Below are 24,274 nucleotides of genomic sequence, written 5' to 3'. Positions count from 1 at the left end.
ATTAATGATCTTGTGGAAATACTTTTGATGTTGCTTTTCCTTATTCTTTGCTTATAGGATTTAGTTGTTAAAGCTGATGATATCGGTACTGACGATGTAGGCCTATCCGTCGTTATTGGTGTGTTATGCTGATTTTATTTTGATGTGTTGATGTTGTTGTTTACGATGGTTTGTGGGCTTTTTTGTTTTTGTTTTGAAAATCTTTAACGTGTTGTCGCTGTTCTTACGACGTTTTTTTTTATGTATAAAGCGGGGTTTTTTTCTTCTTCAAGTTTCCAAGTTTAAAAATTAAAATTCCTAAAACACTTTACACTTCAAGAAATTATTGACATACGAAATTAGTCCCACCGGTACACTAATTATAGCAGGATAACATGTAGCTTACGCTTCGATAATTGGACACAAGCCACAGTTTCGGTGCCTCCGCTTTGCGCGAATTCCTTTGAATAAATAGTCAGAGATTCTCCGCATTTCATAGAACTATAATAAACTCTATAAGACATTTATAAGGGCTGTATATCAGAAGGATGCTGTGGAAGAGCACATACTGTCATTAAAGTGTTTTGAAACCTTTTGTAGATCAAGTTTTTGGCCATGGCATAAATCTCTAGTTACCGTGAATGAAGATGTGTATGGTTCAGCTACATTTTTTCGTAAAGTCTTAAGAAAAAGGGAAAATCACAGCAATGTTTTCTGGAGAGTCGCGTAAATCCATTGTACATTCTAAAATGATGTTTTCATCTCAGTGAGACGGAAACAAAATTCGTGAAAATGTTCTACTGAATTCTCAAAAACTACAGCTCAGCAAATAATATTTGAAGGGAAGCTTTCTATCTTGAAACCAATGTAAATGACATGTCGAAATGTTGTGTTTTGTGTCCCACAAAAAAAAGACCCAAACCCTTTTAAGCATCCAGCATGGCACATGACCCCCCTATGCACCATGTTAAACGGCCTATAGCGATGATGACAGCATCCGTACGGCCATCATTCAATTGACATTTTCTGAGACATCTCAACGGACTCTTAAAACGAGGTTTCTTCGTTTTCGCGAGATGACCTGAATAGTTCCCCCCTTATAGGTGTACGTTCTGAAATGTTAACAACTTTTGTCTGGGTTTAGGAGTGAAGTGATTGTAATCCTCTATCAGTCAGTATGTGCTGGTCCAGACATTGGGTCAGCGTTATCTAGTGTGAAGTCTGCTTGGTGGTATGTTGCTAGCAAATTCCTCTTTATATCCGTTGAGATTTGGCTATGGTAGCGATTATAGACTAAAGCCCATGTTCATATTATACTTCCTGCAAATGCGAATGCTTGTTCGAATTCTGACGTCACAGATTCGCAACGAACAATTCGGAAGAGTTGATGCTTGGGCAACTCTTGCGAAACATTTGCAGCGAAATTCGGGCTTCAGCCGGGCTTCAGTCATTTTTGAAAATACGTACCGCTTTAGCATTTCAGGCAAACATTTGTTAAGGGAAGTTTCCACCATGGCCATGTGCAGTTATATAAAGTTATCTGAAAATCTGTGAACATAGTCTAACAATGCTGTGCCCGCCCTTTACCTCTAAACCAATAAAGGTTTTCATTGTCAAAATCACTCGCAGTGCATGGCATTTAGCAATAGACCATTCTTGACATTGTTCCTGACATTACCATTTCATGGAATAATTATTTATGAAAGCTTGATGCCCAATACATACATTCATGGTCATTGCAATGCACAGTATGTACTCATCATGAAATTATGAGTTTGATGTTTCAAGACCTAAATCGGTCTGAATATGGAGGGGGTTCGGTAGACTGAAGAATGCACAGGATGGTTGACATTAAAAACGTAGAATAGCCCACGGCTTTCACGTCATTCACGTACCTCTCGGGTAACATTCCAAGTTGATGGTTATAGCTATATAATGTGCCCGCTAAGAGGCTATAGTCAAAGTAATGTTATTTCAGAGTGCCCGCTCGCAGTTTATACCCCAGTTAACTGAACGATGTAATGGTCAATTATTGTCGAGACTACAATAATAGTTAATGGTTATAAATGAAGGTGAAATATCTTTCAAAATACAGAATATATAGTTATAGGCGTTAAAGAGACACTTCGGCGAAAGACATCGCCACAAACTGGGGTGTTATATAGACACCATGGGTGTTCACATATTATACAAAGGAAGAATCACAATTTACACTAAAGGTTGTTAAAATAAAAAAAAAATTGTGCAAGAACTGTTCCATTTGTCTTAAAATCATGATGATAATTTTGATTCTCTGTTACGCAATTGTCATAACAGTGTTTTTACTGAAAACTATAGAATAGTCTATATTATTATGAACGAACAATTTGCTTTTGCGAAAATCGACTTCTCATAGAATTGTTGGACTATAATTACTTTATCGCAGTTTTGTATAATGATGACATAGACAATACAATCAAGACACAAAAAGCTTACACTACCAACGAAATTTAATGTATTTACACGTTTCGTGACAATTATTATTTTACACATACACTGTGAAATACAACACTGTGTAGTTTTACAGAAACATCGTTGTAACATATTCAAGATTTATGTCAAGTTGTATTTACACCAACGCCAAACTTTTGTTGTCATGCAAATAACAATTTATTTTGCAGCTATTTAATATCAATATCAGTACAATATTTCTACAAATAAGTTAAATTCAAACAATTATTTTGCTCATTATTTCCTGTTCGTTGTACATTATTCACATCGAAATAAATAAATAAATAGTTTCAGTTACACGTCATTGGCCAATCAAAAACGTCCACGTATTTCTAAAGCTGAGCTACATCAAAAGTGTGTTTTCATTGGCTGATGAAATTTCCCAGCATGGTAGCTTTATAATTAAACACAACGATGACATGCATTGTGCAGACTGAAAAGGAAACTAGACTACTAAAATGCATTAAACACCATAAGCATTAACGGTGGCGCCTATAATTTAGGGGAACCATTACTTTTCGTAAGACGTGAATGGTAATATCCTCATTCCATATCGAAATTTATATTTATTTATACATTAAAAATATTCTTGTATCAATACTTAGTCTATAAATAAGTCAATTAAGCAATAAAACAAATATCAACGATCAAAGATTGGTCAAGAGTACAAACACAGAACATGATTTATGCGAATCCTCTGAATGAAAAGGAAATAAATGTTTCCCCTTGATTTTCTTGTAATACTCACAACTGCTTTACTTTCCTTTCTTTGCACAGCCTTTTAAAACATTATTAACATTATTTTATGCAAATAACTTTTGCTTTAGCTCACAGAAATGAGCAGAAATGAGCAGGACACCAGCCACAAATTGTACATGTGACATGGTAGTTTGGCTGGCAACCCTTTTCTGGTAAGCATAATGATTTTGTGCTCAGCTACTTTTTGTGCTTAAGCAGCTCTATGAAATTGGGCCAGGGGCTCGATTTCACAAAGCACAACAACCATCATAATCATCATCATTACCATCATCGTCATTACATGGCCCCGCATCACTGTGTGGTGATTTGATTCTCTGACAAAGCACCAAGTTTCAATGAACATGAGTCGCAGTATCACATGTAATGTGTATTGCTCCATCACGTCTTGCTTAGATGTAGCAATTAAGATTTAGTAGCTACTCAGATCACTCAATCTCTTTTTGAAATCGAGCACATGGTAACAAGAATAGCACACTTTACTTTCATTAAACCTCGCCCCTTGAACAGTATAACAACTTCTCTTTGATTCAGTGATAAACCTATTGAGTTTTGACCCATGGAATACCACTCTTTCTGTCCATAGCATAACCAGTGCCTTTCACCACCGTGCCGTGGCTAATTTTGCAAATTGCTTGACCGACATAATGTCTTCTCGAAACTTCGGCTTCGTCTCTGCTGCCCACCGACATGTTTTGGAATTCGGTGCACGAAGCTAGGATTTCTAATGGGCCATGAGCACAACATTCTTAACCGAATATAGGCTAGAGGAAATAGAATTAAGTTCTGTAAACTGCTTAAACCCATCAATACACCTTTGGTATCAATGCAAAGAAAGGGTTAATGACCTGACATTTCAACCCTTGAAGCAGAGTCTTTCTTGAGAAAGACTCTTTGACTCTGCTAGGGTCGAAACGTCAGCCCAGTCCCCCAATACTAGTAGACCTGGGGTCGATTTCACAAAGAGTTAGTCAAAGACTAGTCATAACTTAGGACTATAGTCCTAGAAGATATACAAATTGCATGGATAGTCCTAAGTTAGGACTAGTAACTGGTCTTAACTCGAGATAAGACTAGTCCTAACTCTTTGTGAAATCCATCCCGGTATCACTGTGGATCAAATGCGCATGTGAAGTATGGGAGTTAAAAGTATGGCTCTTTAGCAGTACGACAGTCAGTACAGGGAACAGTATACAGCCAACCTTACCACAACGACCACACTGTAGCCTGGGAGATTTTCGAAACCATAGCTTGGGCTTGAGTTGGTTTTAGGCTCCGTAAGTTATTTAGAAAACTCGCGCTTTCCTACGGGACTTCAATCAGACAGACGGAGCCCTAGCGTGAGCCCAAGCCCAAATCTAGTTATGTTTGATGAACATTTTAACTGAGGAATAATAACACAAGTAGGAAGGAATTACTATCTAATCATTTCAACGAAAGAACTTTCTATTGTGTCGTACTCTACAAAACTTCACATCGCATTCCAATGTAATGGCCGTGTGTTGAACATTACAGTGACTAATTCTCATTTTGTAAGATCTGGGCCCAATTTCATCGTAAACACGAAAGGTAGCTCAGCATAAAAATGTTAATGCTTACCAGAATAAGGTTACCAGTTAAATTACCATTTCAAACGTATACAAATTGTGACTGGTATCCTGCTCATTTCTGCTAAGCAGACATTTGTTAAACAGTAATTTATGTTTAAGCAGTTCTATTGAGCCCAAATCACAGTCACTGATTGACACCTTCCATAATGTTATGCGAATTTGTTTATGGTATCGCAAGAGCCAAACCATGCGCTACCAGTCATGTGTCCCTTGTCATGAATTGAAAGTAAAGATGGCTTTATTTTCGAGGGTTTAATTTATCCCCTTTCAAAAGGTGCATGCTCGTTTTTGTTCATGGATCTGTGACACTCGCTTTGCCTCACGAAACGGAAATTATTATTTTAGACGAAGTCAATTGAAACGCCTTTACTTTAATGTGCCGGATGGGCACACAGAAACACATTCTACCTCTTTAGTGTATGTACACAAAACTTAACTCATGAAGTATCGACTCTTCCACGTGCTTTAAGTGGAGCTACATGTGTTGCTCTTCCATCACAAAACTCATTCCATGATCTAGTTGGCTATGTTATCTGAAGCACTGTATAAGCTTACAGAGTAAATATTCCACGACGAGATCCACATTCTTCATTCACGGCTAGAATAATTGCGTATTCAGTTCGAGCACCGCGTGCTTGTTGGCCCTCCGTAATGATGAACTTTTACGGGAATTTCACGACCGGGATGATTTGACAGTTGGAGATGAGGGGTTGAGAGTCGGTTGACTGTGTGCTTAAGGACCGCACTGATGGTCAGCATGCCATTCCATTACGGGTTGGTGGTATTGCTGGCCGGCATTTTTGTCTCGGTGTCGAGTTCCCATCTTGCGCATTGAGGGTTTGGATCATGTTAGAAATGTGACATGTACAAATTCACGCTACAAATATCTCAATGACGTATTTAGGTTGCGTTTCCAGGCTTAAGTCTGTGTAGGCCTATACAGTTTAGATTGTATAGTTCGTTATGTTCACATAATATGGCGGCATTATGCACTGGACTGAAAAGAGATGTGACTCCATTAACATAATTGTATTATTTATAACAACCTTTAGTTTTTGTTAACTGGTTCTAAATTTCCCTCATTGTGAGTTTAAAAATCTCGTAATATATGGCCATAATGTTTGATAAAGATGTTGGCGCAATAGACTGGAAGTCTCGCGCATAGTTTGAACATCGGGACCCGAAGAGTGCAAGTTTGTATCATTCATGCGTCGAAGCAGTGAACCTGTAGCCGATTTTTCATAAAGAGTTAAGATTATGATACTGTGAATCATTCTGAATAATTGTTAAGCAAAGTTTGATGTCAAAATTCAAATGGTGATCATTAATCTTTAGTGCTTTGTGAAATCGTGCCCTGTGATCAAAGTAGTCCCCAAAATGTCACGGATACGCGCACACTTCTCGGTCTATTGCGATTGGCAACTGGTTTTTGAACCCTGTAAAGTATTTTATAGTTACAAAAACAAACAAAAAGTTTCACGCTTACATTCTGATTCATTGCCTGCACAGTAGTTGCCTAAGATTCCAAATTAATCCTTTTTTCATTTTCGATACGAGTCTGCGTCACTCGTCATCTCCTCAACAAAGTACGTACGCTTTCCACCTCCCGGGGACATTTTGCTTCCATCGATGGTGATTGGGATAAATCTTTCCCGGTTGCTCTCGGCTGGCACTCGGGGTACCTCCACGGTCAGCACTCTGCTTTCAGAGAGCGAGCACTTGACGAGGCTGATGTCGACATCCTCGGGCAGTGTGTACTGACGGTAGTACTCACGTTGGACGTATCCCGAGGCCGTGTTGCCCTCTCTCTGCTCGGCGTGCACAGTCAACTTGTTGTCCTTCACTTTGACTTCAATATCCTCCGGACGATACTGGCTCACATCCAGGGTCACCATGAACCGATGCTCGTCACATTCGACCCGGCTACTCTGGCGGGCCGGCTCCGGTGCTTCCAGCGGTGGTGGGCTCACGAGCTTCGTCGTGATGACCGGTTTTTGCACCTGCGACTCGAAGGGCGACGAGTTGCTGACCGTCACCGGTGATGTCACATAGTAGCCTTGGTATAGGGTGGGTGTGGTCGGTGCAGTGGGCTGGACGTTCACCTCCACACGGCGGCCAGATGATGTCCGCTGGGTCGCTGATGTCACGGTGGTCTGTTGTGGGCCAGCGGTGCTGGAGTAAATCTGCCGTTTGATCATCGGTTGCTGGTGCGAAGCAGAGACGGGTAAATTAGATGAGACAATAATGGGAATCGAAGCTCTGTCACCACCGCCCGAAATACTGTACTCAACACGGGGATGGGATAAAGGAATCTTGATCTCAATGTTCATTCCAGCCATGGCTGCACTAGATTTGCCCCTTTGGTGTTTCGACGACAGCTACTGTCAAAAGCTACAGCATGTATCCAGAACTAAATCAGTGTGTACGTTCCTGTGTTGATGATGAGGCTCGTAGTGTGTTGCATCTCCACATAGGCCTATACGACTGGTACACAGCAAGCACGGCACACTCAAAAATCTCATAGGAGCATTACTGCGATGATTTGCGTCACTGTCTACACCATCTCTTGATGTGAACGTTAAGTATGCAGTGCGGAGGAGGAGGGATGCAACTGCTTTTATCAAACTTCAAAAAGTCAGCAGCCCGGTAATCAAACACCAGACCCCGCGGTATGTGCTCCCGTCTTGCCCCGCCCGATGTTGCTAAGAAGTCCTCTGTATTAGAAATCACTTGGCAGCTCCGCGTGACTACTCAACCTCCCGCGGATTTATAACCAGCAGAGAGAGAAATGTCGAAATGCAATACTCTTGCGATGCCCAGCCCCTACAAATACCAGACCGTCGAGAGGGGAAATGCAGATGGAGAAAATAATAATAATAATGCTGACTCGTGGCTCTTGACTCCATTCAGTCAAAGTCTGCTCGGTGTTTAGTCAATGGAAGAGGGAATCACATTCCAACATGTTCTGATGTATGCGGGGCGTATACTGACGTCGTGTCCAATGGCACGTCTGCGTTTAAAGGCACTGGACACTATTAGTAATAACTCAATAAACAAGCATACAAACTTAATTGGTATTGAGCAACGGAGAGCTGTTGATCACATTGTGAGAAACGACTCCCTCTGAAGTAACGTATAGTTTTTGAGAAAGAGGTATACTTTCTCACTAAAATAAGACTTCAGCTGAAGCCGTTTATTTCTAAACCTGAGCGCACACAAATTTGTACAACAAGGGTGTTTTTCTTTCATAACTGTCTTGCAACTTCGATGACCAATATTGAGCCCAAACTTTCACAGGCTTGGTATTTTTTGCATGTGTTGAGATACACCAACATGATGAGAGAATATTGGTCTTTGACTTACCAAGCGTGTCCATACGTGCCTTTAAGCGGCTACTCTTAGTTAGCTGGGTCGAACCTTATCACTGTGTATGTTGTTTTCTTAATGATAGGAATATTGCTATCATTCAATTAAGCTATTGCTCTTGGATTAAGAATAATTATTTAAAAACTGCCAATCTTTAACAAAGGACGCACGGTCGCCGCACGAATGTCAGTATATACGTGGAACACCGTATACACAATTTCCAATCATAACTATCAAATTAAATCGCAAGGCTACCCATGTATGTAGTAGTAGACCTACGTCTGAACAACTAAATGTAGCACTTTCGTTGTTGTGTTTGTGCAGAAGTCAACTGCACTAAATAGGCATAAACTCATGCGCCAAGCTGATTATCATAATTTATAGCCACTCAAAATCTTTTGAATGAGAACTTTTTTTCTACAATTAAAGGCAGTGGACACCATTGGTTATTACTCAAAATAATGAATAGCATAAAACTTTCTTTGTAACGAATAATGGGGAGATGTTGATAGAAATATTGTGAGAAACAGCTCCCTCTGAAGTGACGTAGTTTTCGAGAAAGAATTTTTTTTTCAAAGAATTTGATTTAGAGACCTCAGATTTACAATTTGAGGTCTCGAAATCAAGCATCTGAAAGCACACAAAACTTCGTGTGACAAGGGTGTTTTTCCTTCATTATTATCTCGCAACTTTGACGACCGATTGAGCTCAAGTTTTCACAGCTTTGTTATTTTATGCATATGTTGAGATACACCAACTGTGAAGACTAGTCTTTGACAATAACCAATAGTGTCCAGTGTCTTTAATCGACTGGTAATTACAACAACGCTTCACAACCTTTTGGGCTCTGCTTCAACTTAGGAGTTGATACATTTAGGCTGAATTGATATTTTTTGGCTCTGGAATGGGAGGAAAGCCTCTTCGTAAAACATTCTATGATTCTACCTTTAATAATCTTCTGTGTACTATAAATAATGCAGAATTGCAACCGCATGTTTAGCAATAAAAAATTCAGTCAACCCAACGTTTGTAAAAAAAAACTCTTGATGCAGATCCCTGCTGTCAATGTTTTGCCATCCTGGTATGAAAGACTAGAACAAAATGATAGCCAGTACGATGATGGGAAGTAACTGACTGATCAGACTTGATTTCAAGTCTGAGATCGCGGTTATTCCTCCGCATCAGCCACACACAAAAACGCACAAAATATCTTATAATGCGCCCCAACTGTGATCGTAAGGCTAATGACTGGGGTTATCTACAGGAGGGCGATATTTCAGGCAATAATGTATTGGCTATCAAAACCACGATCGCAGACTTGGAACCAAGTCTACTGAGTGAGATGGGGGACAACGTCGAGGCCGAGTGTTGCGTGCGAGTGAGTAGGCGGCGGAGACTTCGAGATTAAAGGGGCAAGGTAGACCAGGAAGCATTCCCTTACATGGAAAGCTTGTCGATGCACGTCTGAAGAGAAGACTAGAAGGTTCAAGCCCGCCCCACCCACCCACGAGGAGCGGATTTCTTCCATCCTGTACAAGCACTTCCCGCTTTCAATAAAAGGCCCTATACTATTTCCTATACTATTTCCTAGCACTTTTATAGAAACTTATTTTAACAACATGAGATAGTTCAGTTTTGTATGTTTTGTGACCAATGTCTATAACAAGGCACGAGGAGCCTATGTCGTAGTCCTCACGCGTTGGTACCCCGAGTAAGAGCTAGAATAAACCACGGTAACCCCCCCCCCCCCCTTCCCATTGGGAAAAACATGGACATGAGGAATGATGATTCAAAAGAGGGCGCCATCAGGAGAAGTTTGTACCATGGCTTGTGTGTCAGTGTACGAAAGATTAAAGCGTGCTCGATACGTACTCTTCGGTTTGACAATCATTATTGGGTGCGTTCGTTTAGCTTCCCTGGGTCGACCCCGGTGTGTGGCAGTTTTTTTCCCCAGGACGAACGTGTGCAGATAATTACCCACGTTCGTCCTGGACAAAAACCCCGCCACACACCGGGGTCGACCCAGGGAAGCTAAACGAACGCACCCATAGAGTTTGCCGTCCACTTGGGGGGGGGGGGGGGGGGGTGTTTACTTTTTGTTAGCGTCTCGCACATGAAGACCTACCGTGAATTTTCGTCCGATGTTGGTTTGGATAATAAATTAAATCATAGTACAATGGTACAAATATCACGGAGGAAGATAATACGCGAAAGTACTTGAAAGCAAAAAGGCTGTCAAGAGAGGGCGACATTCAATTGTTTGTCGTTTTCCTGTTGGCTTTATTTTCGGCTACTCATCAGTTTACAATTATACTTTTCTCGTCAGAACTTCTCCCATGTACAACTACTACAATCTTGACCACCGAGTAACCTTCACAATATTTTTTTTCTGTCAAACCGACCATCATTGCCAAAGACCACAAGACCAGTTCAACGTATACCCGCCTCCCCCCCCCCCCCCTTCACTCGACCCCGACCTTGGTTCATTTATCTTGGTCCACGTACGTCCGTATGGGGGTCGAGAAAAGACAACGGAAATGTTTTTGTTACAAACGGTCTCCCGTTATTCTTTTCTGAATGGGTAATAAACTAAATCGATGTGTGTGTGTAGACGGTCAAGCAATAACCAAGGGCTTTGTGTAGAATCATGGTGGAATAGGGTCATCGAACCGTACCGTCCAAACACTCAAAAGCCAGCGGGTGAAACTCTGCGCCCGCCCGCACCGGTGACACCGACCGGTGTTGTTACATTCGAACTCTCGTTTTTTATATGCACACACAATACACACACACACACCGCCATGTGCAACCCTCTCACTGGCACTCGTTTCTAGTCATCGATCTCATTGTTTCCTAATACACAACGATTAAACTATACCGCGCGAACCAGCGACCGCCAGCTGATGCCATCTTGCCAAATTACCCACGTTGCCTCGCTTTGCGCAGTCGCACAGTAATCCACGACGACATCGCAGCAATGGAGTCGTACCAGAATGCACAACAGTACCCGCAGTACAACTATCCTCAGGTAAATTCCTCTCTTTTTTGAAGCACAATTGAGCACACCCTGTCGGTATTAAATTGAGGTAATTATTTTGGTTATTTATTTTTCTTTGCAGGAAATGACTGCGGACACGGTACAGCGTACGCTGTGAGTATATTTCACACCATTAACTTTACGTGTTAAACTATCATTTTGTAAATTTCACACTTTACTTTTTTGGCCACAAACTTTCTCAGCCTTAAATTTGTACACGTCAATGTCACATTTCCCAACAGTAGCTCTGCAATTGATTTTCGAAAAGATTGCTTTGTCTTGTGTGTATATTCGTGTTTAATTTAGAGTCTTTACTTGTTTATCATTATCAATCATTCAGTTCAGTCATTCAGGTTTCTTTGGCTTGACATTGATGATTGATGTTGAGTTGACAGTGACAGCATGTATGTTGATGATGTGAATAATAATTGATTTGTAATCATGTTGAAATGCAAAACCTGTTTTCTAATAAACTAGTTGTTCAAGGGTGGCAGATGCATCTTTTAATTAACACAGGCCTACTCCTACATCTAAATTCTAATAAGCAAACCTTGAACATGAATTTAATTTTGTAATAACTGAGGCCCTGAGCTGTGCAAATTGTCCCTGACCCACGGTTTTACAGGCGCATAAAACAATAAAAATAAATAAAGGGGGACAGTTGTTCGTAGTACACATTCATCACAATGTGAATTGATACATGATGAATGTCTGTTAAAGCAGAATTTAATTAAAATCAAGCTCCATATCATTTGATGCACCATGCCAACGAATCCATGCATTTGCATGTCCTTCCAAAACTCGAAATGTGTGTTAATTGGCTCAAACATCTTAAAACACATCATCAGCTGGTTTCAGTCATTGTCGCGTCGTTATTGCTGCCACTTTGGGCTAGCTAATTTTTCAAAATGTTAAAACTATAAATTGATTAATGGGTCAGCTTCCGAACTTAAACCACGTTCATTTAGATATTCCTGTGGTGTAGAGTCGTGGGCAAAAGTATGCCTTGAGCTGCAAATGTCATAATTAACTTGATTGAAGCAGAAATGGGAATTTTCCACCCCAACTTAAAAATCGCCCCAAATATAGTTTGGACTGGTCCCAACTGGAGTGTTTAAGTTTGAGCGTCCCAACTATGTTGGGATCTCAGTTGGCCTAGATCACAGTATCACATTCTGCAATTGCACTAGTTCGTTGGCCCAGTATCATGGCTAAGGGCGGTTAAGAGCATCGAATTCAAGTTCTGCTGCTGATTCACTGGAGTATGGGTTCGAATCCCGATCGTGACACTTGTGTCCTTGAGCAAGATACTTTACTATAACTGCTTCTCTTCACCCAGGGGTATAAATGGGTACCTGCGAGGGTAGAGGTTGATATTGTGTATGAAAAGCCACAAGCACCTTACAGGCAGCTCAGGGTTGTATACTCCCAAGGGAGCTGAGAAACATTAAAAAGGGATGTTATTGGCCCTATGACCAGGGCACTAATGTACAGCGCATTGATACGGTTATTGTGAAATGTGCTATAAAAGAATTTGTTATTATTATTATTATTATTATTATTATTATTATTATTATTATTATGTCTATAAACCTCACTGCATTGTAACATCTGGGAGGTCCTGGGTGTGGAGGGGGGAACCAAGGCATGCAAGCAATTTAAGCCATTTGCAAGTTAGATTTTATTATAACATACCTCTTGCTTGTTTGGTATTCTGGTTGGCTGAAACACAGGAGTAGTACCCGGGCGGGCACTAGTCTTTGAAAATATTGCCTGGTTGCAGCGCCCTCTCTTGACTTGAACCGTGAACAGCAACTACAAAACTTCCTTTCTTTTCTAGATTTCTGTTCTTGTTTCACATTTAAGACCGAGTTGTGTTAAAAAACACATATTGACTGGCATAATTCGATAACAAGTGTGTACGTCTATTCTCCCTTGGGCCTGTGAAGTGACCATAATTGGGGCCTGTCCCTCTTCTAGTCACTCAAAGTTCCTCGGGGGGAATAGACGTACACTATTTACCTCATTGCCAGTCAATATACATGTACAACGTGTGTATAAAATTGTCTGGTACAATGACGTGCTTGATCACTTGGTTACCACTTAAATTTAAATTCATATATAGAGACATTTACTACAATATATGTCACATCATTTGGGGCAAGCTTTTGCGTAGTTACATTTGTGGAAGTGTCGTGGCCGAGCGGTTAAGAGCACCGAATTATCCCCAGCCGTGACACTGTGTCCTTGAGCAAGACACTTAACCATTGCTTCGTCCTTCGGATGGGATATAAAGCCGTTGGTCCCATGTGTTGTGTAACGCATGTAAAAGAACCCAGTGCACTTATCGAAAAGAGAAGGGGTTCGCCCCAGTGTTCCTGGTTGTGGCTGCTTAATGTGCCATAGCACCTTGTAAAAACCCTTATAAGGTGCTAAATAATTGGGTCTCGGAATTCATCACTGCAATTACCTATCTTTCTGAAAGTTTGTATATATACTCAGCGCCTTGAGTACCTTGTTTGGTAGATACGTGCGCTATATAAGACTTCGATATTATATAGGAACGGTGATGACACAGAACTTTCTTAATCGCACAATGGTACCAGAGTTTGCCCATCTGGGGGTTGCGATGCAAAAGCTTCCCCCAAGCCATTTGGTATAGTCTGAGGAATTCACATGTGAGCAGTAGGCCTTACTTGTGACTAAGCAAGTCCTTGTACCAGACACTATTCAAATCCAACTCGCAAATTGCTTATTAACAGCAACTTTCTCTTAAATAAATAGCAATGTGTAGGCCCTACGCCAAATCGCATCTTTGCAAAACTTTTCCATCGACTTTACCAGGTTGTTACTGTCCTTTGCAAACTGAATACAGCCTTGCCCTCGCGAAGATGAAATTCTAGGCCCGAGGGATATGATTAAGAGGTGTCCAAACGGATTGAAAGTGGTAACGATGTAAGTTGGCAGGATGTGAGTTGACTTGTTTACACTCTAACTGCAATCAGAGCAGTCATAACAATTTATAGTCCCCAGTCAGTGGTCCTTCTGGGAAATCAAAAACTTATTTGCCAAGTATGCCCTACCTCATTCTGCTTATAGTGAAGCCAAGCAGGATTTATGTTTGAAGATAATACGAGCAAGGAGGTTCATGTAAGGTACTCTTTCTTTACAGGCGTGATTTTTAATTATTTTTCTATTTTTTAGGATGTTCTCAAAATTGCCTTTAAATTTTCTTGAAAAAAAGTAAAGCAACGACCACATAGTGCTTCAACCTGTTGTTTTGTGTTTCTGGTGATTCACGGAGTCTGTAAAGTTTTTGAATTACCATCTGGAGACATCCGGGTCTAGCATAAGGGGGAACGCAGGCCAGCAAGCTATTTTTCACAAAGTTCGACATTGGTTCCATTGTCATAATTTTCAGTAGCATGATGATGGGATGATGGGACTTGTTAGAGCATTGCAGTTTATCCAATTATCAGCCATTTTGCTTTCGCACATTTCTGGAAGTTTTCTGTAAATATCTAGTCCCAATTTCATAAAGCCTGTAATCACGACCAATTTGTAAGCACAACAAAAATTGCTTAGCAGAAACTGACTATCAGCCAGAAGTTCCTTGAGGTTATGACTGGTGGCCCACCCATTTTTTGCTTAGCATACAAACTTGCTAGGCCTATTAGAAACACTATTTTCTTCTCAACAGCCTTATGAAATTGGAACCTGCATTTGATCATCATTAAAGTCATGTAGAGCAGTATCTGCTGCTGCTTAATATACATGTAGGACTCAAACTTGTCACAGGTCATGCTCGATAGTCTTGAAGTAAGACCTAGAGCTGTTCTAGAATGGATGGCGGTGGCCGTTGGGTCGATCCCATAGTGTGTCTGTGATTGGGGAAAGCACAGGGTGTTTTGTGCAGCTCACACAGTATGGGTAATGTTGTCCGTGTTGCTAATTGTGGTTTTAAATATGAAGAGACACCAACTTTGAAACAATAATTTCTCAAAGTTCTGTTTTTGTTTGTTCTACAGGTACGTTGGAAACCTCAGTAGACAGGTCACAGAAGAGCTTTTATTTGGTATCTTCTCTGAATTAGGAAGTACAACATGTAAGATGATGAACGAAGTAAGTAGTGTAAGTAACGAAACCCTGGATTGGTTCTCAATTTCTCTGAATATTTGCATTGTGGAGTTGTAAGTGTGCTATCCTTTTTTTTGTTCTCATTAAATAAAAATAATACTAATATAACTTATCAGTGTTGTAGCTATACCAAGTAGACCAATTTTAGCGGTGGCCTCTGAATCCAATTTAGTCCACCAAGGGGGAATTCAACCAAATTATTCATGGTTAGATACAGGCACTCATTTCTGAACTGCAATCTGGGGGACATCTGTGCTGGGCAACACAGTGTATTTTTTGCTTAGCGTGCTTGGTGAAATTGTTTAGTTCTGGGCAGGCCCGTACAGCACCACCCATCCGGCAGTGCCCACTGTGGCTATACCGTGCTTGTTCTTATAAACACACTTTATTAAACCTGCGGGCGTCTCAAAGCGGTTGTTATTACTTTCTACAAGGTACTGTACGTAGAGCAATATCCAAAATGTAAGACCCATTTATTTACAAAGCACCGTCTAATGGGAGACTTTTGGGACGCATGGTGGCAGCAGACCTACCGGGTAAAATCCATTGTTCTTGGTAATGTGCGCATGCTCAGAACTTAGTAAACAATGACAATTCACCTGGTAAGTCTGCTGCCACCTAGTGTTCAAAAGTCTCCCATTGTTAACAAGGTGCTGCATCCGCAATCAGCAGCCAATCAAACCAGAAAACACTGGGGTGAACCCCTTCTCTAAAAAGAAATTAGGTCATCACTTTTGTTAATTATGTTGCAATTAAAAATTCACAATGGTTGTGGGTACTCGGCCCACATGTTAAATGAATATTTGATATAATAATAATGATAATAATAGGACATTTGATCAACTCGCTGTAAAGCTTGTAAGAATTTGTTGTCTGTTGCACAGGTAAACCGGTACATCCTATCATGTATTTGTACACAAATAATGTTGTGTACAATGCAGGAGAATGGACGAGAAAGTGTAGATTCGTGGATAGAATGTACGAGCTGTCAGAAGGAGCACCATAGACCTTATCTCAAATACTCAGTACAGGCGTTAGGCTTGGAATGAGGTGCATGCTGGTCTAGCTAATGACCAAGTGTGATCGCTAGAATACACCTCATTCAGCAGATAGCGCTTGTGCAATGGGTATTTGCGGAAACGGTCTATGCCATTAAGTTGAATGTAAGCTTTCATGTCGGAAGCAATCAGTCTTCTTTAAATTTAGCTTTAATTTTTGAAGTTAATACCTAATGGTTCTGAAAGTAGACAATTATTGATGACTTCTGCGATTGATGTGTCAAACACTATCTATAGGAGTATTACAGTGGATATACACGTGCGTCACATGTATACATTGTACTGTTCATAAAAATGTCAAATTGGCTTCTTGCTGCCAAAACCCCCAAAATCTTCTAAAGTTTGGTATTAAGAGAGTTTTGACACTGCCAAGCTGCTTATCTCATAGAAAAATTGTGACTGATCTCACATACATGTTGTCAATACACTGAAGAAAACAACACCAAAAATTCAGGTCTCTTTTAATCAGGGTGAAATTTATCCTGTACTCTACTTCCTGATGGCTGTTATGTTTACCCGAATTATAATAGTATGTTTGTTGTATCAGAGCTTACATGTATTTTGATAGATCCAAATCAGGATGTCCTGAATGTTTTTAATGAAGATAACATTGAATGGTGCTTTACGCACTAATAATGCATGTTATGACGTAGCATTTGCTGAACACACCCGGCTGTCAGACAAACAGTCCACCACTTACATGTACGTACAGTACAGGATCATTGGCATACTAAACCCAGGCCCGTTTGCTTCGTTTTTGAAAGGGCAAGGGCACCAAAGTATTTTTCTCCTTGGCAAAAGGTATCCTATAAAGTGCAAATTTCTATCGGAGCATTTCAAGGGCACCAACGCAATGACCAGTCGTCTTCGTTGCCCTGCATGAAGTATCATGCCTGTAAACATCACCGCCTGTACCAGCCCTGGCGGCCTTACACTTTCGTATTGTACTACAGTGACGTCCTGGACATCAGGGTACATTTCTGGGGCGGAAAATTTTCACAGCTTCATAACTCAAATCTTACCTGCAAGAAAGCACCAATTTCAACAGATTCACATTCCAAGGCAGCATATGTTTTTCTGCGGTGGGTTTTGATCGTAAGTTATTCTTCACAAATCTGTCATTTTTATGAAATAATGCAGCTCCCAACATTAAGGAATTCCCGTTTTTGTTCTTACTCTCACAGTCTGCCGTGTGTGCGCAAGACGCACGACGCGCAAATTTTGAAGTGTGTTGCGTGTTAACGCTGTGCAGTCAAGATACGGTGACCAAGAATTAACGCGCCTAAGCTTGCATCATGCGTCCTACATGCGAATGTAGACGCGTACGCACGACAACAGACAACACTGTGAGAAAACGATCAAAACGGAAATATTTTTACGTTGGGAGCTGCATTATTTCACGAAAATGACGGATTTGTGAGGAAAATATGAGGACCAAAACCCACCGCAGAAAAATGTATGCCGCCATGGAATGTGAATCTGGTGAAATTAGTGGCTTGTTGCAGGTAAACTTTTCCGCCCCAGAAACGGGCTTTAATAGTTAGGACTCTGTATCTGTGTACAGAGGGAAAGTCCTATATAGGGCTACGCCTGTACTAGCCTTCAGTAAAGGCGCATGCGTCATCCCTGGATGTCATTTACAAAAAAGAACTGCTAGAGCTCGACGAATATTAAATGGAATTGAGACAAATAGCACTAAGAAAGTCAATTTTGGCGTACATGTACCAGTGAAATTTGATGTCGTGTCAGAGATCCAGGTACTGAGTTGTCTTTAGCATTATCGCGGAGTGCCACTGTGAATTGTTTTTAAATGCACCGTTAAACTTGCTGACACACCTTTGCTTTTATACACCCATACCTTCACCATACATGTACATGTAGTTCGGACCATTTAATGTGGAAAAGAGAGCAAACACCCTCAAACTGTCTACCAAAAGTAGAGATAGCATTTACATAAATGTAAAGCACAGAAAAATCCCTTTATCTTGTATCGCAAATCCGTTACTTTGGTTATCATTTCCTTGTGAAAACATTCTGAAATATTGTTGTTTTTAAATGCAGTCCCATACTTTAGATTATTAGGCCTACATGTAGATCATTTCCTTGTTAAAAAAACACCCTGAAATCTTGTTTCGAGTTCACAGCTCGCCCGAATACGAAATACAATCTTGTTTTGTTGAAATGAAGTAAATCACCTGAAAACTGAGCCTTCCTCTGAAGTTGTTAACATGGTTGTTGAATGTTGATTGTATTGATGGGTTAAATCGTTCCACTCCAACCCTTCTTATCGTGCTGGCAGTTTGAAAACACTTAATCAACAATTCTTGAGTTGTTTCGAAGTCACACAGCTGTACACTGCAATATATTCATTCAATGGGTTATTCATTTAATGGTTTATTAAAAATCTATTCAATTCGCTGCCAGCAGGAGAATTACATGAACAGTTACAGAGTTAAAAATTTTGAGTAAAACATAACATTACTATTTAAAATGGCCTAAATCTAAAACAGAAAAACGGAGAGGGAGAAGTACTGTTCACTCTAATAGGGAGGAGAACAGTAACTTAAAATTATTCAATTAAACATCAGTGTAAAGCATTACATTACAAATTTAAATGACGAAAAAACATTACACTTAAAGTCACCTGGAAGTGGTATTTTTTCAAAATAAAGCTTTTGTCACTAATAAATGTGTTTTGATGAGTGGAATGTGAATAAACAGTTAACTAATGTTTTAAAAAATCAGTTTTTATGTTATTTACAAATTTAAGAGCAGACCCCGACCCGAGAGGGCGCTGTTCGTGACGTCAATCGAGGCAGACTTTGCCTGTAATGCGTAGAGTAAACACAATTGCAAAGTACATGTACGGACCAAGTCGTGAGTTTGTACGTTTCAAAAAAAGATTTTTTTGTTTTTTTATCCGGCAATGCCGACCAGGTGTATTGCTGCTGAATGCAGAAAAACACTTTTTGAAACGTACCAACTCACGACTTGGATATGTACATGTACTTTGCACGTGTGTTTACATGTACTATACGCATTGCAGGCAAAGTCTGGGGTAGGCGGAGCCAGCCCCCCAAACAACTTTATATATTTTTTAAACATGAATCGTGACAAACAATTACTAAAAAAGTTGTTTTATTGTTCGTAAGCATATACTCTTATGTTTGAAAGAAAAAAAATTCTATTTCTAGGTGACTTTAAAAACCCTTTTTTTTTTTTTTTTAATAAAACTGTTCACTCTCAATGGGAGGGATTTAAAGTCAATCCAAAGGACCGCAGTCAGGTACCAATCCACTTCATGCACCAAAAATAAATCCGAGGCACTGAACAAAATAAATGTTTACCCTAAATCAAAACAGACTGGTCTCCAACTGCAATCCCCCAGACTAATCTTTTAATCCCTCCCATTTAGAGTGTTAAAGGCATGGCAAGAATATATACAATACAAACATCAAACTCCAAAGATTTCATGTAGGGAGTAACAAAAACAAATGTAAACAAAACAAAAACTAGGCAAAATTGTAGTAAACAAAATAAAAAGCTGATTATACACACATGTAGCCAAGGATCATGCCCAGTTTACAATACTGCTTGGGAAATATAATAGGGATTAGCTTTAAATGGGATTCGACTTTTTCTTAAAAAAAAAAGGACCTCTTTTAAAGGCAGTGGATACTGTTGGTAATTACTCAAAATAATAATCATAAAACCTTTCTTGATTACGAGTAATGGGGAGAGGTTGAGAGTATAAAACATTGTGAGAAACAGCTCCCTCTGAAGTGACAGAGTTTTCGAGAAAGAAGTAATTTTCCACGAATTTGATTTCGAGACCTCAAGTTAAGAATTTGAGGTCTCGAAATCAAGCATCAGAAAGCACACAACTTCGTGTGACAAGGTGTTTTTCTTTCATTATTATCTCGCAAATTTCGATGACCAAAGAGCTCAAATTTTCACAGGTTTGTTATTCTATGCATATGTTGAGATACACCAAGTGAGAAGACTGGTCTTTGACAATTTCCAAAGTGTCCACTGTCTTTAAGGGAGATGGCCATAGAAGTTAGGTAGTTATTCTGTAGTTTTGTAGTTTTAAAAACTTGTCGCAAACTTAAGTTTAAAACCTTTAACTTGCTGTCATGACACAGGGCCATTGAAATTTAAACGGTTTTTTATTAATGTTCTTGTTCTCAGCATGGATCAAATGACCCGTACTGCTTTGTCGAGTTTGAAGACCACAAGAAAGCTAACACTGCTAAAGCATTAATGAACGGTAGGAAGCTGTTTGATAAGGTAAGATTCGTCTGAGAGTGTATGCCAATCAGCAGATACTTGTGCATGTGTTGTTGAATGTTGTTGAAGGAGTATCGACATACTTGGCTTTAGGCTTATAAGCCTGGCTTCATATGGCCCTTTTCAAAACCGCGGCTTCGGCTTTAGATTCGGCTTCAGATTCTGCTTCAGGTTCCGTTCTCTTGTCTGAAGCCCTGAACGCGTACAGAAAGCGCACGCAATAGGAGACTTTCCAACGCTAGGTGGCAGCAGACATACCGGGTAAATTTCCATTGTTTACGTAGTTCTGAACATGTGCATAATTCTGAGAACAATGGATTTACCCGGTAAGTCTGCTGCCCTCTATCGTCCCAGAAAGTCTCCCATTGTCAGAAAAGCCTGTGTCCGGATTCTTAATTCGTCAATTAAACGCGCCCCTTTAATAACTTTGTAAATACTTTTTTTTGACAAGATTGTTTTTATTCAAGAAGTCAATGTGTTTGTTGTACATGTAAATTCTAGCCTGTATATGGTCTTTTTTTAAAAATATATTTGGATGTGAATTTATATGCGTTGAATGATTATAGGCTTATATAGGATTTGAGCCATTGCGTGGTGAGGTATCAATATATATTTGGTTTGCGGTAACACCTTGTGTATATCTACATGCCAGGTAGAGTTTGTTCTCAGAGAATTGTCTTTCTTTATTCTACTACCGAGGAGTAGATTTATCGGATGTCCGGGAGACTCCTCAGTTCTGAAAAGAACTGTCCTGCTTTTTAACCACTTCTCAGGTGGAAGGTATAGAATTGGCTGGGACTTCTATTTTAGCTTACAGGATCGATTATATTCTTATCCGGGTGCCTGTTGTTACAATTTGCAACATTGTGACATCACGCATGGAGTCCCTGTCCATAGCCCACACTTTCATCTTAACAGCCCACCTTAGTGATTTGGTTTGCAGTGACACTATACTACTGTACAAGGCAAAGTCTCTAGTGTCCAATTTTATAGAGCTGCTTAAGCATAAAATGATGCTTAAAAAATCCCTGCTTAGTAATAATGAAAAGGATACCAGTTAAAAATTGTACATGTGCCATAGTATTTTGGCTGGTAACCTTATTGTGGAAAGCACAATAATGTACCTCTGTTTTGCTTAGCTCATTTTTGTGCTCAAGCAGCTCTATGAAATTGGGAAATGATCAGGGATACAGTTGTTTTGACAAAAGTGTTTGCTACAAGCTGATGATAGTTGTGTAAATAAGGAAAGTTTACATGTATTGCTTGGTTTTGCACTCTTCATAACCAATAGCAATCTGTATACTATTGGCACAAGCATGTAATTTTTGACAGTGTTAGCGGCACCTTCTCAGGGTTTAATCTGTAACTTCTTCAGTGACTAGCAAGCAGGACCAGTTACATGTAGCTTTTCATTTCACTTTTCCATCAGTTTTGTAACCATACCATTATCGAGTGACGAAGTTTGTTTAAATTTGTGATTTTTTTTTTCTTTTACTTTAATTTGTAGTCCACGATAAAACTTTCATAATTATTTTTCTCTCATAAAGTGAATTTGATCACTGTACTAGCTAAGAACCCAATGTAGAGAAAGCGAGGAAGTATAAGTTTCAGGTTGAGATGTGGGAGGAAAACCCCAGACAACTATAATCCAGGAAGAAAAAAAAATGGCAGTCGAGTAGGGACTGACAACCCAATCCACATAGTGCCCTCAGCGTGATTCTAAACTATGATCCTAGAGGTGGAAGGTGAGGAAAGATGTCTCTACATCAACCTGACCACTCTTGTTGAGATCCTGTTGAGATCATATTGATACACTGCAAGATGATTACATCATAAATGTAAGATGATGACATCCTAAGATGTTCTCAGAATGACAAAGGATGACAAAATTGTGAAGTAAGATGACATATTATAACTGAGGATGTTGAATGATGTCATAAACAGAAGATGTCTCTACACCAATCTGATCACTCATGTTGAGATCCTGTTGAGATCATGTTGATACACTGCAAGATGATTACGTCATAAATGTAAGATGGTGTCATCCCGAGATGATTTATCTAAGGATGACAAAATCGTGAAGTAAGATGTCATCTTCCCGATATATTTTAGCTTAGGATGTTGAATGATGTCATAAACAGAAGATGTCGATTTGCTGAGATAAATTTTCTCGGGATGATTACATCATAAACAATGACAAGAACTCAGGATAAATTATCTTCGAAAGACAACATCCTACTATCACGATGTCATCCACAGGTAATTTATTTCTGGATTTCATCATCTTTCTCTAATTTATGGTCATGATCCTGCAGGATCAGCATCTCAACAAGTTGGGTGTCACTTCCAGAGCTCCTTACTTTCCATTTCCATGTGTGCAATTTAATCAATAGTTCAGTATTTTCCAATTGCATTTGTCGTGGGTATAATGTCGACGTCATTTTCACCTGATTTGTTTTACATCAATCATGAACAGAGTGTAACGTTCCATGGCATTTCAGATCCTGTGTGATAGCACAGTGTGAATGAGATTTTTTTCATTTCTGACTAGAGCTCTGGTTTGTAAAATTTCTTTGTCCGCTTGCAGCAAGCGGAACGTTTTTTGTTCTTGTTAAATTGTTGATGCGAGAGATAGAGTGAGATGGTCTGGAACGTGATGAAGGTCACTACAGCTCGTCGAGAAATACTTATTACATCCGCTTTGTAGAGTTCTCTTGTTGAGTACGTCTCAACTTGTTCTTTCCTATAATTTCTTCGGGCAAGTAAACTGCAGGAGGGCAATTATGCATCGCATCGACTGAAATCAACACAAAGGCTTCGACCAGTGGAAATGGTGCCTTCCTGTGGAGTGTGGCATGCCGCAAAGAAATTTATTGAAGTATGAACATGTAAAATGTTGACAGTGAACTTGGAGTCATTGGTCCATGCACATTTTTTTTTTTTTTACCCGGATATTGTTATTCCGTGCCACAGTTGCTCTACCTCCTGGTCTTTGGAGCATTTCTGTAGCCCATTCTGTATCACATTATAGGTTCTGGTCTGTATGTTCACTTATGTTTTTAATGGGGGATGTAATTGATCCAAGGGGCTGGTTCAAACCAGTGTCAAATTCAAGTTCAGTGAGGGTTAACTCTGGTTGAAACATCAACCTTTACAATGCAGGCATGAGGGTGATTTCACAAAGAGCTACGATTGATCGTAACTGCAAATCAATCGCAGTTGCTTAGTAAAGTGTGATGACACAATACAAATCACTTTGGTAAATACTGACAATTTGTCTTGCGATGAATTTTATTGCGTTGTGAAATCGGCCCCTGGAGTTTACACAGGGGCCACAGAGGTTACATATTCTGTTTCCCATAGACTTTTAAGATTTTCCAATGGAGGGCAAATAGGTTTGCCCTCTCAAAGATAACATTCCCGGCCTGCAATGGGTATGAAGAATGGATCTTTGCTAAGCCTTATACCTTGAAGAAATCTTTAAAGACACTGGACACTATTGGTAATTTTCAAAGACTAGCCTTCACAGTTGGTGTATCTCAACATATGCA

General features: G+C 39.9%; 2 protein-coding genes across 2 annotated transcripts in view; one reads left to right on the top strand and one right to left on the bottom strand.

Moving 5' to 3' along the window:
* Positions 1-4,253: 4,253 nt before the first annotated feature.
* On the bottom strand, positions 4,254-7,793 carry LOC117294829 (alpha-crystallin A chain-like). Its single transcript, XM_033777365.1, has one exon. The coding sequence runs from the start codon at positions 7,172-7,174 to the stop codon at positions 6,377-6,379; it is 798 nt and encodes a 265-aa protein (XP_033633256.1). The 5' UTR covers positions 7,175-7,793; the 3' UTR covers positions 4,254-6,376.
* Positions 7,794-11,095: 3,302 nt separating this feature from the next.
* Positions 11,096-24,274, top strand: part of LOC117294727 (nucleolysin TIAR-like) — a 73,216-nt gene continuing 60,037 nt past the window's right edge. The window contains exons 1-4 of the mRNA XM_033777241.1: positions 11,096-11,229; positions 11,321-11,352; positions 15,267-15,360; positions 20,625-20,723. Coding sequence (XP_033633132.1) covers positions 11,179-11,229; positions 11,321-11,352; positions 15,267-15,360; positions 20,625-20,723 — 276 coding nt within the window. The 5' untranslated portion in view covers positions 11,096-11,178. The remainder of the gene's footprint in view (positions 11,230-11,320; positions 11,353-15,266; positions 15,361-20,624; positions 20,724-24,274) is intronic.

This window comes from Asterias rubens, chromosome 9 (assembly GCF_902459465.1).
Source record: "Asterias rubens chromosome 9, eAstRub1.3, whole genome shotgun sequence".
Lineage (NCBI taxonomy): Eukaryota > Metazoa > Echinodermata > Asteroidea > Forcipulatida > Asteriidae > Asterias > Asterias rubens.
Note: the sequence above shows the minus strand (reverse complement) of the source record. Positions and strands in the feature narration are given on the sequence as shown.

Coding starts and splice junctions, on each gene's coding strand:
- LOC117294829 (XM_033777365.1), bottom strand. CDS start 7,174: ATGGCTGGAATGAACATTGAGATCAAGATTCCTTTATCCCATCCCCGT.